The following is a 21,576-nucleotide window of genomic DNA, read 5'->3' as shown; positions in this document are numbered from 1 at the left end:
GAAGGAGAGGGAAATCAGCTCACAGAAAACTGCCAGGACATTATTAATTTGGACATGCTCTGCAGAACTGGTCATTATCGTTGATCTGATAAATCTAATGAACAAATGTCTTTATCACTCTGTTCATAACCAGCTCTAGGTATGCAGCAATACCTTTTTAGTTGCCTAGCTTTTTGATGTCTCTGAACCTTTGGGAATGTTGACCAAAGCTGTTGTGTGTCTCCAGTGTCCAGTGTTGTTTGTACTGCTTGGTGTTAGGAAGCACCTGCTGTTTCCCTTCCGTGTTCTCCACTGCCTAGTTGTTTCTATCTCACAATCTTCCTTAACTTCAGAAATGCAGAGTCCTCCATGCCATGCAACAGATGCAAGGCAAAGGCTGTATTTTAACTAGAGGTGCTTTGTTACTCCAAGAGTTACTTCCGTATGTAATGATGGGCATTGGATACCAGAAAAGCCATAGTTTAGACTTATTTATCCATGATTGACATTACAGTGGAATTGAGCCCAGGTAAGAATTCCTAAGGAAAATTGTATTTTAGCAATGAAAATTAATTATTTTTAAAGGCATGTGCCTGTTTTGAGGCCCATTAAGAATTTTTATGAAGTAATGAGAGACAGCCCTATTTCAGAGTATGTGGAACAGAGACGTAAAAGGCTCAAATTCAAGTCTCTAGACACAATTAGAAATCAAAACAATTGCTTTGCTATACTGAGCTAGACAAGTAATCTAATGCAGAGAAGCATTCCCTGCGCTTTTAATTGCTGCTTATCCTGTCTCAGTAAGTGAGGTAATTGATGTTTTACTCTCCAAATTGATCTAGGTGCTTCACGTAGTTAGCAGACCAGAATGGCTTTTACATCATAACACTAAAAATCAATTCATCTCATAAACTAATCCCAGGCCTAATCTGCTAAACCTGAAGACTACCTGGCTTAATGAGTTTGTCTGGTTCTTTTCTCCACTGGACAAGATGGTGATTTAACTACACAGAGCATTACAACACTGGTCCAGCTCTTTTAAGTTCTCCTGTTCTTATCTCCTCACAAGTGACACGTACATCAGAGCTTTGAGTAACTCCAAATTATTACTGTGTAATTCTTTGTTTATTTCTGCTTAACTGAAACTAATTGTTTTTTGTCATAGACTGGCTGAAGAGGGAGTGGTTTTCAGTTTGAACAACTTGACCCAACACCTCAGGGCTTTGGTTTTACTTTGCTTCTTGACAGTACATGCAAATAGCATTCCTGGAAGTAAAAGGGAGGAAAAAAAGAAATAATCTGCAGGCCAAAATTACTTTGAGTAATTTTGCATACTTATCTCATTGCTAAATGTAGCAAATTAAGTTCTACAAAATCTGTTCAGGTGTAAAAGCAGCAAAGAATTGTTACAAACATTGGAAACAAAGGGAGTGAAAAATAGTGAGTTGAATGACTACTTGCTTGAGGCTATGGCTATACTGGATTGAGTACGCTGGCTGTACCACCACACTGTGAGCACTGCTCACATGCAAATGAGGATGAAATGTACCTTTTTAATTGTACATGCTAATTATTATGTTAATTGTGTATATTGTTTCTTATTTTTTAAATTAATGTAGTAATTTGATTTATAGTGTGCTTCAGTGAAAACATAGATACAGATACAGGTAGAAAAGTGCACCCTCTCCATCCCCCTGCTATATATAGAGCTATAGACAGCTATATGTAAGAAAACTTGTAGATGGAACTCTTTCTCCTTGATGATTTCAATCTGGGTTAAGATAAGGCAGAAAAGTGGACATATGTATAGCTATATGAAGAAGGAAAGAGGTTATATTTATTGTGAAACGAGATGATACTTAGATCTTTTATGTATACATAGTAAAAGATTTCTGTCTGTCTTCTACACTGACAGGTTTTCAGGTCACAGTTTCCTTCACCTCAGGGTGGCTCAGCACAAAGTTTTTTAGCTGTGTTGGCAGCAGCACTTCCATAAATTAGGATTGTATGCAACGCATCATTCAGATTATTTCAAAAGGTGTAGATACAATAGAATTTTGAAACTACATTTTCAAGCTTGTTATCATGGAGGTCATTGAAGAACATGACATTTAGTTTGTAAAATGAGCATGGCTGCACATGCACACGCATACACAAGTTTAAATGTTTCCTTTTCTATTTTTAGGATGGTAAGACCATTGCTGTGGTCTCATTAAAAGGTGAAAGAAAATGCTTAACTTTTGTCAGCTGCACCTGAGTTTTGCCAATGATTGTTCATTTTCTTAACAGAAAAGCAAAGAACATTTTAAATGAAACTTGTTCAAGGTAACCTTATCACTTCTGAGTGAGAAGAATCTACTGCCCTAATGGATGCTCTTATATGACAATCTCTAAATGTCTTTCATTATTAAGTGTTAAGATTTCTTTAGGAAAGCTTTAGAAAATTCTGGGATAAATGTTTCACTGCAGCGAGCTGTAGCACTGCCACTAAAAATATATTGCTAATTAAAGTTTATTGACAGTCTTTGTGATGTGTTCTTAGAACAAGTAAAAGCACTGAGTAGTTATTGAATGCAAGGCACTGCTTCTTCTATAGTTAGTTAAGCTGTTTAGGAGAGGAGATTAAGGTACTGTGTCCTTCCTTTCCCTGTGTAGCTAATGGTTTTTAGTGTTGTGCAGAATAAAACACTTTCAGGATACCAATGCTGCAAAGACTCAGAGAAACTTTGGTTTTGTCCCTCACTTTTTCGCTTACTGTGGACCAATTGGGAGGCAAGTTAAATACTTCCAAGGCCTAAAAGCTCCATGTCCCCATGTAGGAAAAGAATTTTGACCATTCAGAAAACAATTGCTTCAAGAGACTGTTCTGAAGTCAAGCAAGGGCTTTCAGAGTTACTTGAGCTGGGTGTGAATATAAATACAGAATTAGCAAATCAAAACGCTATGGAGTTCCTGTTGTAGGCCACTTCCCATCACTACCAGACTAGCACACATCGAGCCATACTCAGATGTTCACAATAATGATGTCCGTGTTTCTAATGATCAAGTTGCATGGTCCATGCTGGTGGGATGGGAAGCTCCTGAAGCGCTGCTCTCCTCCACTGCCAAATTAAATTCCTGCTGTTGTATATATAGTAGTGCCCAACGTTCAGAGCAGATCCAAGGTTCCTCTGAATCACCGTGGTTGCTGTGCCATGGAACATGGCATGCTGCCCCAGCAGAGTGAGGGGGTGCCAGGAGAGGTCACTGACACAGGTAACGGGTGCAGATGTTCCCAGGCTGCTGTTTATTCAGGGAAGCAGGTAGGCAACGGTCACAAATTGCAAAGCATCTCTCAGAGGAGGAACCTTAGGACTCCTAGAAGAATTCATCACTGGGAGCAGTCTGGAGACATAAGTATTAACTCACTGAGAAAACCCTGGCAAACCATAATGAGTCTCTCTCTTGTTAGTGCCATCGTCTGAGGCTAAGTATAGCCAATATTACCATATAATTCTTGCTGACTTTATTCTCATTTACTGGTGTATTTTGTTCTCAACACTGCTGTGGTTGGCACTGCAATCATCTTGCTGTCTTTTTCTTTTTAATGAATATTAAAAGATAATCAACTGTTAAATGGTAACTCATTGTAATAATGCAGACAAAAAAACCCATTACTTATTTTGCTTATGTTACTATTGGAATCATACAGTAGTTTGGGTCAAGAGACGTTTAAAGGTCATCTAGTCCAAACTGAAATTGTCATTTCTTACTCACATGGTGACAACTTGAAAATTGTGGCAAGTGATTGCATGATGATCTTTAGGTGCAAGCAGAAGAAGGGGTTTTTGCCACATTTCTGGAGTACTCTGAACCACAGTGAATCTGTGACTTTGTGTAAGTTACTCTTCAGATAGTTGCCGTAAGACTTTTACCTTTTGTTACGTCTCTAAATCTAAAGTTACTGGTTTCAGTACAGCTCCTCTGCAATTCTGTTCCTGTAAGCTAGAGCTAAGTAATGCCTTCTGTATGCAAGACTAAGAGTATAAATCAGAAAAACAAAAGCACTGTTATCCATTATACTAATATCAACAGCTTTGAGGAGTGATTGTTTTGTGGCTCTAAGAGCCAAACATTCTGCCTGCTTATCCAACTACAGTTTCAGTGAGTAACGTTATCTGAGTTGTAAAAAATGGTGTAAAAGGTTCCTTGTGGCATGTTTGGTCTTAGAGCTCATTAAATACCTGGCAGAAGTTTCTTGGGACTCAAGCTTCTCGCACTTACAGCAATGGTCAGGGGAACTGCACAGAGGAGGGTGTGTGTGGGGGGGGAGCCTAAGGCAGCACAGGTCAAGCTCATTCCACAGAGGAACAACAGCCCTCGTGGTGGCTGTGCACATTTTGTCTCTCTGGGACTAATTCATTCATTCAAAAACAAAGAAAAAACACTTCTGCTTTTGGGTATATTTTCTAAATATTATACACAGGGTGTGAAGTTCTCTCTGTAAACTTCATGAAGGCATAATTCCTCCATGTCTTTGCTATGCTTTAGGAAAATACCACCTGAGGGGTCAACACTTTGATAAATTAGTGCAGTAAAGGCAACCTCTGCTTTGCTGAAAAGATTCATTATCAAGTTGGTAAGTGCAACAAAGGGTACAAATCTTCTGTTTTGATCTGTGATATTTGTGTGTGCAAGCGTAGAACTTAGTGTTGCATCCCCTGATCAAAACAGAAAGGGAACATAAAAAGCATAAATGAGAGTCAGATGCCAACTTCCTATTGAAAATGTGGGGATTCTTGTGATGAATTTGTATCTTCCCTTTATGTCCTTGCATTTCTCTCCTAAGAGCTAAAGTAGCACATATATGGTTCACAAATAATGAAGCCATCCACCAACATTTCAAGCTGTAGGTAGAGTGATATGTGAAAACAGGAAAACTAATTTACTCATGGTCTTCACCTTTCTTTTTTCCTTTTTTTTTCTTTTTTTTCTTCCTTTTTTTTTTTTAAATTAGATTTTACTGCCAAGAATATATAAACTACATCTAACCATATAGGCATGGATTATTTCTTAGTAAAAAAATTTTAAATGTGCACACCAATTCTGCTTAAGCCAGTTCTTGCCTGTATAAGAACCAAACCACCAACAAACAAAAACCAGAAGAAACAAGAATACTGACAGCTTAACCAAATAAATTAACTATAAAGGGTATGGTTACCTCTCAGTTAAAAACAACCGTAGAATTTAAATGGTTGATACTGTTAAAAATTCTAAGGATTTTCTGCTTTATCTGCAGATAAAACAAGTTTTCCAGAACAATTTACTGATGACTGATTTGTTCGGTTAATACTGGAGTATGACGTTTTTGTATGTTTTGGGTCACTTCATACAAATTTAACAACTTTTTTGTATATATAGAAATGTAAATGTCCATACACACGCAGTCTTCCATTTTATTACAATGTAAAGAGTAATTTTCTAATTAGAAGAACAGCAACTCTGAGGAATAGAATAGATCAAAGTTTGGATCTCTGTCAGTTCATTGGCTTCTTGCTGACCTGGCAATATCTTCTCAGACCAGTTCCTTCTATAATGGTGCAGCCAATAATGTGGACCTGCCAGATAAAAGCTGTGTTTGGGGATTTTGTTGTAATTTGTCAAGCATGGCTGACTGAATGAACTTGACTTATTTTTGTCAGTCCACAGGCAGAGCAAGTAGCCTTCCAGATGTTTACTGATAAGAGGCAGGCAATGCCTATGGTAGCAATTTGTAACATAACTAGCTTTGGTAATTGTCTGAAAATCCATGCCTGTCTCTAGCAATATCCTTATTGTCAGTCTTGCATTCTCTCCTCTTCCTTGAAGTGTCTTCCTGAGTTATCTGCAGCTGGTATAACTGGCACCTGAACAGACTAGTATTTATTTTCTGTTCAAAATATAAGATACTATTATCTGTAAAATGAAGTCTGCACTTAAACCTTGTCTTAATTGTATGTTCTTGCCCTGTAGCTTTTAGTAGCAGTCTCTGTTGATTGTCTTTACTTCAGAAAAATCTACTGTGCAGCTTACCAGGTTCTTTTGCCTTCTTTATGTCATGTAGACCCTTAGAGTTTAGTTCAAAAGTTGGTAGCAGTACCTGAGACTCAGATATGAATTAATATATCTGAATTCTTAAGTATTTACACCAGCCTCAGTGTTTATCAAGAGTAAATTTTTGCAATAGCAATATTCTTATTAAAAAAAAATAAATCATGTTGCAGTAAACAGTGTAATACGTTTAATAAGCCAGGCTTGGTTTGGTAGTGTTTGCATTCTAAGATAAAATACTTTTAATTCTAAACTGGCTGTTGCTTTAACATCGTATTTTTAATTACTACTTTTCTAGTGTCCATTTAAGCTGTTTAGTGCAGTGCCTTTGGCTTCGGATTATTCCTTATTATGCTTACTGTGCTACGCAGGGGAATTAAATGAAATGTGCTACAGCTAGTCTTTTATGTGTAAATGGAGTTTAAATTGGAATACTCAGTATAGATGAAGTTGCTCATGGAATTGTTCCATGCAGAATTTTAATACATGTAGAACCTGCATGTGGAATTTCATTTTGAGGCTTTACTGCACAAGTGTTTTTCTAGAATGGAACTTGCAAAATATATTTTCTTAAGAGTCCTTTTTCCTAGTTTATATTAAAGTCTATGGCGAAGGAGTATCCAATATAAATGCACTGGTGCCCAACGTTGGTCAAGCAGTACAGAGAATCTTGCTGAAAAATAAAATCTTGGCCTGAAGTCTGAAAATTGGTCAAAACTGGACTTTGGGATTTCTCAATTGATTTAAAGGAGCTATTTTCCATAAGGAAATAATTGTGTACAAGCTGTTTTAATATTTCAAATTTTTTTTAGTGTTTCTGTTTTATTTTTTGAGATTTTATACTTTTTTGTCTCAAAAATATTATCCTGTTAGGCGTGTTTTGCTAATTTGAGGGTAAGAAGAAAAGGCGAGCGAGAAATGCCTATAAAACTATAGATTATTTTTTATGGAAGATGAGATGGACCCCCATTTGCATTTACAGCTTTACAAGGATTGTAGCACTAGGCTCTTTTTCTTTTCTTTTTTTTTTTTTCTTCTTCTGATGGAAATGCTTAATCTGAGCTCAATGGGCCATAATAATTGCCTGTTTCTTCCAGTAGAAATAAACCCACTTGTATGTGACACTTGAAACCTTAACTCTGCTTAATATTACGCAGAGAATTGTAGACAGTTCTTCACCCAAATATATTTATGACAGCAGAGCTAGTCGATATACAATACCAAGCCAAGGGCATTTGAGAATAAATCGGTCCCTCTAGCTACTGCTATAGCACGATAACTGATGGTTGTAATAAAACCCCATTAAATTACAGTTCTGGGCATGCAAACACACATACCTAGCTAAGAGAAACTCAAACCTCTCTGTTCTTGAGAAATTTGCATAAACATGCACACTGTGCACCCCTTTGTATTGGTAACACAAAGTACCCAAAAAGACTATAGGTTTTCAGCAATGTATCATTTCATTCAACTCTCTTCAACATTTGGGTGCTTCCGGGAGTCACATGAAGAAAAAAAAATTAACCAACTCCTACAATAAAAGGATGGTCCCATTTACTCCTTCAAGAAGAAATATTCTTGATTTTATGTTGGAAAGCTTCTTGATAATGCTGTGAGTCACTACCAAAGGCTCTTTGGGTTCAGAGAATCCATTATGTTTAAGCATTTAGCGGTATTTTTTATGAGCTTTCTATGTTTGAGCGCTTCAGGGTCTACTTTGTGGCACTGGAAGCTCTTGGGATTGGCAGTTTCTTCATTTGTGTTTTAGGTTTTCACATGAAGTACTGAGAAGCCATGTTAAATTAATACACAGCACTATTTTTACATTTAGGTCTAAGGCCATACTCTTCCCACATATAAATAACTTGAAGCGTCATTTCTCATTAATTCTGTATGACAGTGAGATAAAACCAATATGTAATAAAATGATGGAGGGGAAGTGACTGTTTCCATGTGAAATACACCACAGTCAGTGTATGGGGTATCTTCTTATGTAGCACAGCATTTCTGTGCAACCTGGCAAGGAAGAAACCCAAGAACTTTATTTTTGAGGGAATACATTTGTAGTGGGATGGATAATCCAGTAAGAGAAAACACTGGCAGATGGATTTTGCAAATAGTGTGAAGTATAGACTGTCTCATAGTATCTAGTGAAATACATCTAGCATCACTGTGACAGAGAAATGTATGGTTTTGTTTCAGCTACTTAGTCTATGTAGGAATGAGGAGAAATACCATAACTTAATCAGATAAAGAAGCAATTACCAATTGTAAAGTTAAATTCTGGTAAAAGCACTGTGCCAAGGTCAGTGCCAAGTCTTTCCCATCTGCCTCTCACGCTCCACAGTTCATATGTGGCTATTGACTGTAAACTATCCTAATGAAACCAGCATATTGTTACAATTCAGGTAATCATATTTGCATTGTCCATTTTGTGGTTGGAAGAAGAGAGACAAAAATACTGGTGGGCCTTTCTTGGAGCTACTGTTAGACTAGGCATCTTAAGCTGCAGAGAAAATCATGGATAAGTAGTTCTGGTGTGACATCATTGAAAACAGGATGACTCTACAGACACTTTTTTCAGAATACAGGCTAAGTCCATTTAGTAAAACAGCTGGAATATACAAGACTTCAGCTGTTTACTTGCTGTCTTTCACCCTCTAGGACTGTGCTCCATTTCAAATGACCTTCTTGACCCTGGAAGTTTTTTGAATTTAACTGCAAAATACTTGGGAATGTTGTACTGTAACAGAAATCGTTTTTCTGTAGCAATTTAAGCAGAGTCTGTTGCCATCAAATTCTTGTCTTTGCCCCATCACCTAAATCCTTTCTTTAAAATTACACTTAACTCCCCAGGTTGAGTGTTGGTAGTCTGTATCAACCTGAGTAATACTGTTGCCCTCTGAACCTTTCCACTTCATCCACAGATGAGTCCTATTTTCTCTCTGTGTTTCAGTTTCTTCAGAGCTAGGGCTTGCATATCTTTATGAAGAATGGATGACTGATAAATACATTTAACAGACCTGCAGTCTCTTCCCTGCTGTGGTCATGTAAAGAAAACAAGACATACTTCCATGGTTATTTGTGCTCATGAACTCACCAGAGAATGACCTGAGTGGGTTGCACAGTATTTCCAAAGCATCATTTTTTGTTCAGAATTATAGGCCTGGCAGCATGAGTGTCTTGTAAGATTGTTGTCTTATAAAAAGACGTCTGTAGTCTTGAACTGTTGTTCAGGTTCTTTAATTTTTTTTCCTTGATGAAATCCTTTAAAGAGAATCAATATTTTAGGGTTTTTTCCACTAAATTCTAGTATGGAAGATCTTGACATAACGACACTGAAAATATTGACCAGGTTCTTCATGCAGTCTTGAACTAAAAGAAATAAATAGTTCAGTGTTTACGGTTCAATCCAGAGAGATAACAAAGTAAGTTTAGAATTCAGATGCACTGTATTTAAAATTGCAGGATATGCACAAGGTTTGCTTCTAAGGTCTCTTGATCATTAATTAAATATGTTATGGCTTTCAGTTTCTCTCATTTATCTGTACAGGTTTACATATTGTAAATGCATTATTTATGTTTTCCCTTAAGTGCTTAGTGCTGCCAGGATGTTTCTCTTAAACTGGCATAGATAGCAAAAAAGACAAAATGAGAGAGCAGATTTGGCACTGGTTAGCTCCACAGAAAGCTACTTGTGCCCAAATGAGCCTCTCCCAGATGTATTTTAATAAACTTGAACTGATTAATAGACAGAGATGATAGATAGATAAATAGATGACAAAAGTGAAGTATGAAAAAAATATATTTTCATTAAGCAAAGTTTGTTTTTTTGGTGGGTTATTTTGTTGTTGTTTTTTCTAAATCACATCCTAATAATGCATCAGCACTGAGCCTTGCTGCTTTAGTTCTGGAAAGCTTCTAGTATGAAGGGCTAGCTACATGGAAGCTCACTCTCTGAGGGAAGCCATCACTGAAATGGACTTCGTTATTACAGCTAAAACATACAGTCTGGAATCAACCACTTGCTGAACTTTGAACAAGGAACTTGCTGCCATTGCTGTGTCCTGCATAGAACTCCTGTTGTCTTCCTCCATTTCTTTTGGTAAATAAAGTGTCGTGGACATGGTGGGAGATTAAGTAAAAGTATTTTTTAAAAAAAAATACAACTCACATTCATATGAAAGCTGTTTGTTTTAGAATAAATGGATGTTTTTGCTCTAATTGCTTTGCTGGCAGATGGGGTGTAGCAGTTGGGTGTTAAGAAGCAATCGCCCTCTCTTGACTTGTACATCTTTCTTCTTATTCACTCTTTGTTCTCTGTTGTCTGTTCTTACTGTTCCTAAATTTTCAATCTTAAAATAACATTTAATCTTCTGGCTCTGTGATGTAAATCAGTTTTATGTTTAGAATGATAGCCTTACAGGTTACTAATTAAAACACAGGACTAATTATCTGATTAAACAGTCAATAACTGTAACCCTTGCTCTACTCCACAGATTTTTGATACACTTTTTTTGGGTTGTTTTGGTTTTTTTGGTTTGTTTGTTTTGGTGTGGGGTTTTTTTTTCAAATTTTGCCTTTCTTCTATTCTGAAATTCCTCCCTCTCCACCACCAAATATCCAAATGTTTTCAAATACCCAGTTACTGGGAGCTTGCATATTTATATTATTAGATGCATCCAGCTGTTCTGAGCCAGATTGGAGGCCTCAAAGTCTGAGATGCCATCATAATGCAGACCTAGGGAAGGAGGGGATCAAAGCAAGGGCCTCCAGAATTTTCTTCTAGCCTCCAGGAACTCGGTGTGGCAAAGGTGGTGTCTGTGCATTTCATGACTGGCTGTAAGTTTTTCTTTTTTTTTTTTAATCCACAGCACCTACTCCTTTATTTACACACATTGTATGAAGAGTCATTGTTTCTTTGGTTTGAACTGGTCACCTATTATTTTAATTTGTTGCTATCTAGTTGTTTTTTCAGGGGGAGAGAGAAGCAGCAGTCATTCTGGCTTTTTCCAGCTCCATGTTATTTATGATTTCACAGACACCAATTCCCAGCCATCTCTTTTCCAGGCTGAATTATTCTGGTCTTCTTACTTCTTCCTGTCTAGATATATTTTCTTATCTGTAATCACCTTTGTCACCTTCTGTCTGAAGACAACGCCTGTAAATCTGTGCAACTATTGTGAGGTAAGAGCCACAGGTTTCATTCCATGGGGAACTGGACAACATATTCTGTGGAAGGGTGATGTTAAACATACAATCTGAATATATTTTCCCCTATATCTAAATGTAAATAAAACAGTAAATAGAAATTTCAGACAGTCTTAACAAAAGACACTCGATAATCAACTTAACCTAAACCAGCAGAACCACAGGACGGTTTGCAGCTGCTATGGAATAAAGTATCTTCATAGTTTACCTAAATATGGAATCAGCATGTCCAGCCTCACCAACATGATATGGCAGAGGAAACTGAAAGGATTTTAATTCTATCCTTGTTTATGTATTTTATCAGATAGACTTGAGCTATATATGCCTGTGCAGTACAAGGGTAAGAAAAACAGAAGATAAACACACTTAAGGATTATCCAACTGTAAATCTGATGGGTTTTGTTTCTTAAGTAACAATTAAATTTACAGCAACAGTTTGAGTAAGCCTTGTACCCTGTTGATTTCCATGCTGAATGTCTTTTCCACATGGCTCATTTTTGGCTTCTTCTCAAGCTTTTAAAATTATTACTCGTACTGAAGTATTAGTAGTAGATTGTATTCTTTGGAGGTAGGTATTAAGAACTATATTCTGCAGACATATTAAGAAGAATAGCCCTGTTGCAAAAGATGCTCTCTAGGCATCTGACTGGAGAAAAGAAGAAAATGTTACAAGATATGCCACAGAATTAAATAAATTGAATTAAAAGCAATCATAATATTCCAGCATTACGTTATGCATTGCATTGTCTGTTATGTTCCTTTTTGCCCACTTTGTTTTCTTCAGTCAACCATCATGTTGTTCCTTCAGGTTTTAAAACGTGTATGATGTGTGTAGGGCCATTGTCTGAAACTATTCACATTTTAAGTAATACTTGTGTGTGGAGGTTTACACAGAGAAAAACCTGAATAATAGTAGTCAAAAAACCAAACAACCAAACCAAACAAAAGAACCCAACCAAACTAACTTTAAACTTGGACTACAAGAGCAGTGTAGGTCCCTCACAACTGAAATATTCTATATTTTTAAACAACGTGAATGGATGCAACTAGAGTAGATTCAGATCTAAAATTAACTCTTGAGACTTATGTAAGACTTATCACACTTACAATGCAGACTAATTTAACCTTACATTAATTTCTAAATGGTGTGAAGGCATAAACCTTGAAAAATGGAATCATTACTCTGTAAAGATAGTAACTTGAGCTGTACTTAATTTTACCCCTTAGAGGAAGACTGTAAACAGAGCTATGCTGAATTTCTTTTTGTTCCCTGCTAGAGAAGAGCATTTCATGCTGTTATATTTGTATTTTTGTATAAGGACTTTGTTGTAAAACTTATTTTTATATATACATATATGTATAAGGTTTAGCTTGTAATTTATTTATTAGGACTCATTTTTCTGTGTTAAAAAACAGTTGGGCAGTTTTGTTCTTTTGTATGTAACCTCACTTTGAGAAGTTCCCCTTTTCTTCAGCACAACAGAGTAAAAGTATCTCATACATATGGATATTGGTCCATGTTTTAACTTTTTATAAGTGCAAGGTACTGAAAAGTGTACTCTAAACCTCTGAACATAGCCTTAGAAAATATTGCATCAGATTTCTTTCTCATGTGTTGTGAATTGTTTGCCATGAAATAAGCACAGAAACGACAATTATTACACTTCAATGCTAATGATACTTGCTAATGGATCTAAAACTGTTCTAAAAACAAATCCAAAAATGAAACAGCCTCACCACACGTCAGAAAAATCAACACCTCAGTGCCTTCCTGAGCACTTGAGCAAAGCTTTTAGACTTCTGCCCAAGAGGTCCTGCTGGCAGGAGGAGCCCCTTTCTTTTTGGCAGAGTGTTGACTTCTCAACTTGTCAGCTGCCATTGACTGATGTGTCACATCTGCTGTTACTTGGTAGTGAAGTCTTGCTCAGCAACCAGCTCTCAGATTCTAAGAGTATTTCTCTTAAACGTGGCAGAACATAAAGACAGCACTTGGAAAAAAAGAAAAATGCATTGGGATCAAGTCATACTCAGATTTATTTTTATACCATATTGGAACTGGAAGTTGTCACAGGAATAGTTTTATCACTTCTTGCAGCTTCTATATCTTTATTTCTAAGGTATACTGTGAGTAATATCATAATATCTTAGTAATGGAATATTCAGACATGTAACACAGACTTGTGATAGAACAAAAAAAGTGGAAAGCTGCTCCCTGTGAACTGCCAGTGAGTCTTGTAAATCTCAAAATAGCTTTTGTACTTCCAAATTTTGGTGGGTTTTGGTGTTAATTTCCTTTCCATCTAGATCCACAATACAATGTTGTGTTTAGACACATGGCTGTTACTAGTATTTATTCATGTAAGCTATGTAGACCTAATAGCTTTGTTGGGGCAAGAATGCTATGCTTTCAAAGTTTTGTTTTTGTTTTTCTTTTTTCTTTTTTCCTCTTGTAGACTTCAAAGCAACAGATGAGTTGTGAAAGAGAACAACTAAGGGTAAGTGCAATGATATGCAAAACGTTCTGTGTCTTTAAAACATAAGCAGAATCTACTTTGTGGACAACAGAGTGACACATGGATTACTTAAGAGAAACATATTTAGATAATTTGTTGCTTGTTGGTAAATGTTGTGCATATCACCATATAAAAGAGTTACAGGATAAAGGTTTTTCTTCCATCATCTAGTGAGATTTGGCAGTAAATACCTCTTTACAGGACCTCTCTTGGCACTCAGAGTGCTCTTCTTATTCATCATATGAAGTTTTAGTAGTGGTAAAGGTGACTGAGTTTCTCAGCGTTTCTCCAGTACCAGACTGTTTCAAACAGGAAGGTACTTTAGTTTGGGTTGTTTATAATACGTGTGCTTTCAGAAAGAAGTTGGTGCTAAGAACCTGAGAGAATGGGAGGAAAAGGTCCAAGTATGTTAGTGTGTATATTGGTTGTGTACAACCTGTGAACAAGATGGAGTTCCTGAACCCAGCTTGCTGACCCTTATTTTGTTTTCCCCTTTTCATATGTTAAAGTGACAGTGTTTCAAATAGGTTTTAGTCCCTGCTGCCTTTAAATGCTTTATATGTTACGTACTTGCACAGATGCTTTTTATCACAAGTATTTTCTTGCTTAACTGACTGATTCTAGTATTTGTTTGGAAAGGCATAAGAATTTTAATTGCTTAAAAAAAAAAAGCTTTTAGGTCATCATAGTGTTGCTTAATAGACTTAGATTCATTGATACCACATGATGGATATTTTCTTGAAATCCCATATGCAAGGGAAGAGGCAGGCCTGAAGGAAGTATAAGTTTGCATGGCAACAAATATTATTGGAAATAGAAAGAATGGCAACTTTGGGTTGGCAGTTTACAGTGCCTGCATGACTTAGAAGTATGAAGGATATACTCTAGTCTTAAAATAACTTGTGTAGTGTTCTTAAACATCCATTCATTAGATTAACTTCATCACCATATCTAGATGCTTCTGCTGGTCTTCACCATATTCGGAGTGGAATTTCTGGTAAACAAGTTATGCAAGAAGGATGCATCACATGTTGCCCTTGATTCTTTTTTTACTGATATGTGACTGCATTGCTATTGTACTCATGCTGAAGTGACAAAGCTTTGTTTTATCAGTAGTAATGTCTCAACAGAGCAGCTGTCAAAGTTAAAATATTGCAAAAGTACCTGAAGGACAACCTTGTCAAGAAGTAGCTGTGCTATGAGAACAAAGAAAGTTTTCATTTAGTTTTATTGTTTTTATTAAGTTTTCTCCTTTGAATGAAAAAAAAAATAGTTTTGAAATATAATGGGAGGAGGTCCCCAGCTCTTTCTTAAAGTATATGTGATTTTTCTAAGTAGAGGATAAAATGTGATGCAGTAAAGCTTTCCTGTGTTTTTCCATTACATGTTGACAACTAGCAGTGAGCTCAGTGCTTATGATGCCTTTGTGTCATATCAAAATGTGACTTTTCATGACAAGTTAGGGAAAAAAACCACGTCACCACCACTGATGTGATGTTCCTGTTGCATGAAATCTAGTTATCAGTGTAAACTCTGTTCCCGAGGCTGGGATGCAATGAAAGCACTACACCACCCTGCAGAGTCAGAGCTGGTGGCTGTAGGACAAAATGTAGAGCCACCAGGAAGTCTGGCACAGATAGAGCAAAAGCAACAATTGCAGAACTGTTCCTTTCCCCTGCCTGGTCTTCAAACATCCAAACGTTTACCAGTGCCCAGAATATATTCCAGTTTACAACAGCACGTGTGCTGTGACAAGAGGTCACACTGAATTTTCAATATACTGTATGGATACGTTTTGGTCACAGTTCAGTGCTGGCACCTTGATCCCTCCTTCATTATGCTGTAGACAGGCCCCCCTACTGCCAGGTTCTGCACCTTCAAGACTCTCAGAGGCTGTAACTTGACCTTTCTGTCCCTTTAGGTTGGCCGCCTAATTGTACAACTTTTTAGGTCTGCAAGATTTTCTTTTGGGATTTGTGACCTACCATGAATACTTTGATGTGAGGCAGTCTCCTTATATCAGAATATTGTTTATCCCAACTGAAAGAACTGAAATATTAACAAGAGAACAGGATTAAAACAACAAAATATGCCAGCATCCATTTGTGTTAGTTAAACTGAGCTAAAACTGGATTATCTTTGGATCATCTAATAATATAATTAAAAAGTTATCTCCTACCTCTCCTGCTAAATCTAAGATGGCAATATGTCTGGCAGTCTCCTTTATTGATTCCCTAGTCGTTCGTTGGTCTGCAAGTCCTAAAGAAGTTTCACAACAAAGGAACTTTAAGAAGGGCTTGTTTAAAGCTTAGTAGAGCAAATAAATAATTAGACATTGTGTGGCTATAGAAATAAATATCCAAGACTTAAAATATTCTTTTATTCAGCTATTTTTCACCTCTTATCTGTTTAATTGGCTTTTATATTCTAAATACAAAGCAGAGACTCACTGTTCTGGAATAAAGCATTTGGAGTAATGAAACTCTGATTCATATTGGAGCCTCTGGCCATTATACATTATATTTACAGTTAATTCTGATAATTAAGGAGGTCTGTATATTTTAACCCTTTTGTGCTCAAGCTTTGAAAATAAGACTGCCCTCTAGTTGGTAACTTACCTTCCCAACCTGCTACAATTCCCAGCTAGATATGAATGTGAATTATACCTGAATTATTTAAATGAGAATTCATAGAGAAAGTTATGGCAATTTTATCTCTACTACAGCTGGTTGGCTTTGTCAGGTTTTCTTCCATTTGGATATGTGACACAAGCTGACTGTTTTATTTCCCTCCAATTTAAAAACAACAAAAAAAATAATTAACAAAGCATCAATGCCATTTTTTTAGTTTTCCTTTCACTTGGAAATGACTTTTATTACCATTTGCTACCTTCAATATTAATTTTTCTTTTCACAAGTCTAAGTTATTTTTGCTTTTGAATCTGGCTTTGTTTAAATCAAGATGTACTTAAAAACTAATGTCTCTTTAAAGGGGAATGGACTCATCAGTACCACTCTAGAGCTCCAGCCACACTGTTCTTTGTCAGTATTTAATTTAAAGAAAAGACACTGCTTAGTCCTCCTCATTATGTTTTGTGCTCTCCAATCCTGATTTATAAATCTCTTCTTGGAGAGATACACCCTATCCTCTTCTCTGAATCTTCCCTATTGCCACTTGCTGTTTTATAAGTTGTTATGTGGAGCTTAATGTAATTGTCATTCTGATGCGTTATAAATGACCTGTAAAGACACAGAACACACACCTTGCTCAAAATAATTTAAAAGCACTTTTCTTGTTATATTTGGGTCTGAAAAACAGACTTTGAAATGCGAATGATACAAGTTATTTAAGGCTGTGAAGAAAATCAGGATACCAGCCCTAGGTAGAAATAAGCTGTAGCACACAAAGCTACAAAAAAGTGTGGTGAAAGCCTCAGAAGTCTGTCTTCTGCTTTCATTGAACTTTCCTTACTGTTCTGACTTTAGCCTGGGATTATAGATATTTTTTTTTTATCATAGCCTAAGTACATTATTTAACTTGTAGGCTAACTTAAACCTTACTCAGTTTTAACCAGCCTTCCTTTGAACTAAGGAATTATTATTTTGCACTATGAATTTCATGCAATTGTTTTAAGTGAACTTCTGCATGAGTTTTGCTATATAGGCTGATGCTTTTGGTCCTTATGCAGCCGTATTTGTGGAGCTCTGTGAGGTGAGCACAGAGCAACCTGCAGCTCTTATCTTTGGAGGCTTTGCAAATGTTCCTTTGAATGCCAATGAGGTCTAATGGTAAATGGTGTGATTAACTTCCTTGATCTGAAATTTTAAGTGACTTAGTTGTTGCTCTAATTAACAGCTTCTTTTGCAAGCACTTTTTATTAAGATGCATTATATGCAGTCAGAGATCCTCTGGTTTGAAATATGGGAAGGGCAGGCTCTTACTATCATCTCATATTTAATATGAAGTTATTTTTTATAGTACGCTAATTTTTAAGGAGACAAAAGGAAGTTTTGCATTCAATATTGTTCTGTTTTTCTTCACTTTTATATGGTAAATGAAATAAGCTGTGACATGCAGCCAAGAATGTATGAAAGTTATCCCAGGTAGAGAGAAAACAAAAGCAAATGCATTTTTATGTCCAGTATAATTTTTAAGCAAAGCTTTCTTTGTTTCTTTGTTTGGTGCATTTATTCATCAGGTTTTAAGGTGCTCAGCTGTGCAGGTGGGGGTTTTTTGAAAGTTTTTAAAGAAAATTTTTGAAGCTCATCATTGTGGTATAAGCTTTCTCCAGTGATCTAAGAATAATCCACTGGTAATTTTTGTGTACAGTGTTCCTCCAATGCACTAAGGAGCTAAGCTGTGATTCAGTGGCAGATGGTAGTTTTTTTATCAGTTTGAGCGGAAATGATTTGTGAAGTAGATCTTAATTTTTAGCATTTCCTGAAATAATTTACTATGTGGTGGTTGGCCAAAGAACCTGTGCTTTCAGTCTCTATGTTTTCCCACATTAGACTGGGGAAAAAGAAAGGTATATGAGCTTGTTTCCTGGGTCCAGTGATATCTTACCTTAATACCAGAAAGCAATATAGTAATTCATAGCATTTCTACAAATCTGGACAGCTAGTTCTGGCCATTAGAAAAAATGTCACTCTCTTCCTTCTGAAAATCTTTTGGTATGTATTTGCCAACCATGTGTATACAAACTAGCTAGTATTATACATCCCTCTCTTAAATTAAAAAGGGTTAATAGGTGAAAAAAACTTATAATGTACTAGTAGATTGGGATCAATCTGATGTGTGTTTACTACTCATACTGTTTTAGGAACTTACATAGGTTACGCTAGACAAGTGCAAGACAAAGAAAGAATGTTGGCAGCACTTCACTTGAAGAGTGATGATGCCACTCCAGGTTTCTTTAAATTCTTTCAGGAATAGTAAAGAAGCCTTTAGGTATTTTCTGTGTCTCTGCCACTGATGAAATGCCATTGTGAAAACCTTCCATTCCTTTCCTCATGTTTTGGCATCTCTCTGAGAACAGTAGGCAGAGATTTTCTGTTGTTCAAGTGCCACTTTCTTTTGAGTTCAACTTTGATTTTTTGCACAGTCAAGAATTTTCTCAGTATGGTGCTTTGTAATTGCTGATAATGAAGAGATAATATTTGGTGAGGTTGAAGCAATGTCTTCAGTAACTACCTGTCCATTCAGTGTGACAGACAGATTCTGTCTACAGTTGCAGCACATAATACGGAACTCAGCAACCGCTCAACGTTGAAGTTATGTTTGTATACAGTCAAGGATAGGGGCTTGGTTACTGAGGCAATTCACTAAATGTAATCAAAGTTCATAAAGTGGTGAATTTCTGAAGGGACAGAAGGAAATAGATGAAGATAGTATAAAGTATTGAACCAATACCCAAAATAATTCAGTATCAGAGTGCTCTCTTTCTCCTGCTACAAAAACCTTAGAAATGGCCAGTACTGGATCCAGGCTGTATTTGGGAACAGATGTTTTACTCAGAACAGCAGCCTTTGGTACATACTTTCTGCAATGACTGCATATAGCCTGTTTTGCAGCTCACTCACAGTGATCAGTGATGCTGTCCCAGAAAATAAGAAAGATTTTGTTGTTTATTTTGTAATTTTTGAGGGAACTCTTTTTTCAAATAGCTTTTATAACTTCTCTTTTATCATCTTGAAACCAGACCTTTAAGTGCACAGCTTTAACAGTGCTTATACTATCTTATTATTTCAACCTGTACTCTTGCTTAGTCAATTTGACTAGTAAAGATCATAGTCCTCTTTAATGTCACCCCGAATTTAAGCAATAAACACTAGTTTACAGTGCAATTTGGGGGTTGATTGGTTTCATTTTTTGTGGCTTTTTGGTTAGTTGGGTTTGCTTTTTTCCCCAGGGTGTTTCCACAAGACCTTTCTGGCCTGGGTGGGGGCTTATGTGGTTTTGGCTGAGTGGTGGTGTTGGTCGATTTATGTTTTTTCACTTAAGCTAAAGTGAAAAACCTGAAAAAGCTTTTCAGTTGCAGGTAGATGGGCTGATTTTTTAACATACTCTTTGGTCCTTCTGCATGGTGGATTTCTATTCTTATTTACTCATCTATCAAATAACTGACAGAGCAACTAGATTTTTAAAGGGAACAAGACAGGCACTGAGAGTAGTATAATAACTGAAAAAGTAATTTACATTGACAATCCAAATGATGTAGTGTTATAGAGATGTATCTCCACTGGGCTGCATTGGCTTCTTGAACCAGCATTGTTCAAAGGAGAGAGAATGAAGGAATACTGATTATAGTATGAACATCATATTCCAATGTTGATCTTTTCATGCTGTACTAATACTGGAAATTTAAGCCTTCATGTAGAAGGATGGCTACAGGTGTTTTCTGAAGATGTAATCAAATGTGAGGTAGACTGTTAGTGCACAAGTATTGGGTAAAAATACAGATACACTCTCTGCTCACATGTTCATTTGGGCAATTTACAGCATTTCTCTGCCACGCAGTAGTTGTCTCTTCCTTTGGGATTCCTACGGTTCCTTGAGTACAATACTGAAAATTTAAAAGTGGCCTTCTGAACGTCACTTTCCTACCTGATAGTAGCTGCCCTCCAAAGAGCACATAATTAGTATTTTTATTACCTTGATTTGTTTCCTTTGACTGGTTTTCCTTACACATGCTACAGTTTACTCCATCTGCTGTCATCTCATTTCTTCTATCTTCCTTGTTCCCTAAACTACTGCTTTCTACAACTGTTTTCATCATTGTTAAAAATCATTTCTGTAGCACCATAAAAAACTAGCACACAGTGAAGTAGTGCCTTTGCTCCAAAGAGGTTAGGGTTCAGATACATCCTTGATTTCTGGTGTACCTTTTTTACTTTTAAGGTAGATTGCATTAATCTCTGGTTTTATTCCCACAATTTTTCCTGATCAAATGATAGTGACCAGAACTGTATGACTCTACTCTTAGAATTTCTTTGTTTGAAGTGCAGGTCATAATGGAACACAAGCCTTGCTATTTACCACTTGGCTCTGTATGTAATATGTACTTTGAATACATTAACTAAATAGAAGCAAGGTACAAATCTCTGAATATTCTTAGCAGTTTTTCTGTGTTGGCACATTTAATTTCATATGTAAAAATATATATATATAAAATGTCTTCTGAAATGTTTAAATATTGTGTATTTGCAATGATCCCTTTGTGAAGATACTGTGGTTTAGCAAGGTCTTACACAGTGAAAAGCTGTAAGAGACTATGATGCCTTTGATCAGCATTTTGCAATTTACTGTTTGTGGAGCCCTACTGAGACTAATGTAGTTCCAGAGAAAAGTGAGTGATATTATTACCTAAGGTCACAGAGAAGCTGCTCTCTTTTCTTATGTGTATAGTTTTCTTTGAAGACAAAAGCAGCAAATGTTTGCTCTGACACTTGCTGATGCTCTCTTTTAGTCCAGCTCAAAGTATCAACAACCTTTTGTCATGGGGAGTGCTTCAGAACTGTGTAATAATTGCAAGCTGCATCAAATTGTTGCCACCATGTTAGTGATTTGTCTGTGATGGTATTGTAAACAATCACTCCTTGTGATGCTACTGGAGAATTTCCCTGCTGAGGATAAAAACTGGTTTTGCATGTAGTCAAAAGTATTTCCAGTCCTTGCTACCAGAAGAATCTAAGTTTTGATTTGAGAGTGAGATTATATTTCCAGAATTGCACTATCTTCAGAATAGGGTGTAATTGGTTTTGTTTTGTTTCAGTGTTGGTGCATCTGCATTTGCTGCTGGAAC

General features: G+C 36.5%; 1 protein-coding gene across 28 annotated transcripts in view; it reads left to right on the top strand.

The window, feature by feature from the left end:
* Positions 1–21,576, top strand: part of RBFOX1 (RNA binding fox-1 homolog 1) — a 1,074,031-nt gene that overhangs the window by 708,171 nt on the left and 344,284 nt on the right. For 25 of the 28 annotated variants that reach the window (XM_051631846.1, XM_051631815.1, XM_051631814.1 and 22 more), the window contains one exon: positions 13,713–13,754. The exons of the other annotated variants lie outside the window; for them this stretch is intronic. In XM_051631846.1, the coding sequence (XP_051487806.1) occupies positions 13,713–13,754 (42 nt within the window). The remainder of the gene's footprint in view (positions 1–13,712; positions 13,755–21,576) is intronic. 28 annotated transcript variants of the gene reach the window in all.

This window comes from Apus apus, chromosome 14 (assembly GCF_020740795.1).
Source record: "Apus apus isolate bApuApu2 chromosome 14, bApuApu2.pri.cur, whole genome shotgun sequence".
NCBI lineage: Eukaryota > Metazoa > Chordata > Aves > Apodiformes > Apodidae > Apus > Apus apus.
Note: the sequence above shows the minus strand (reverse complement) of the source record. Positions and strands in the feature narration are given on the sequence as shown.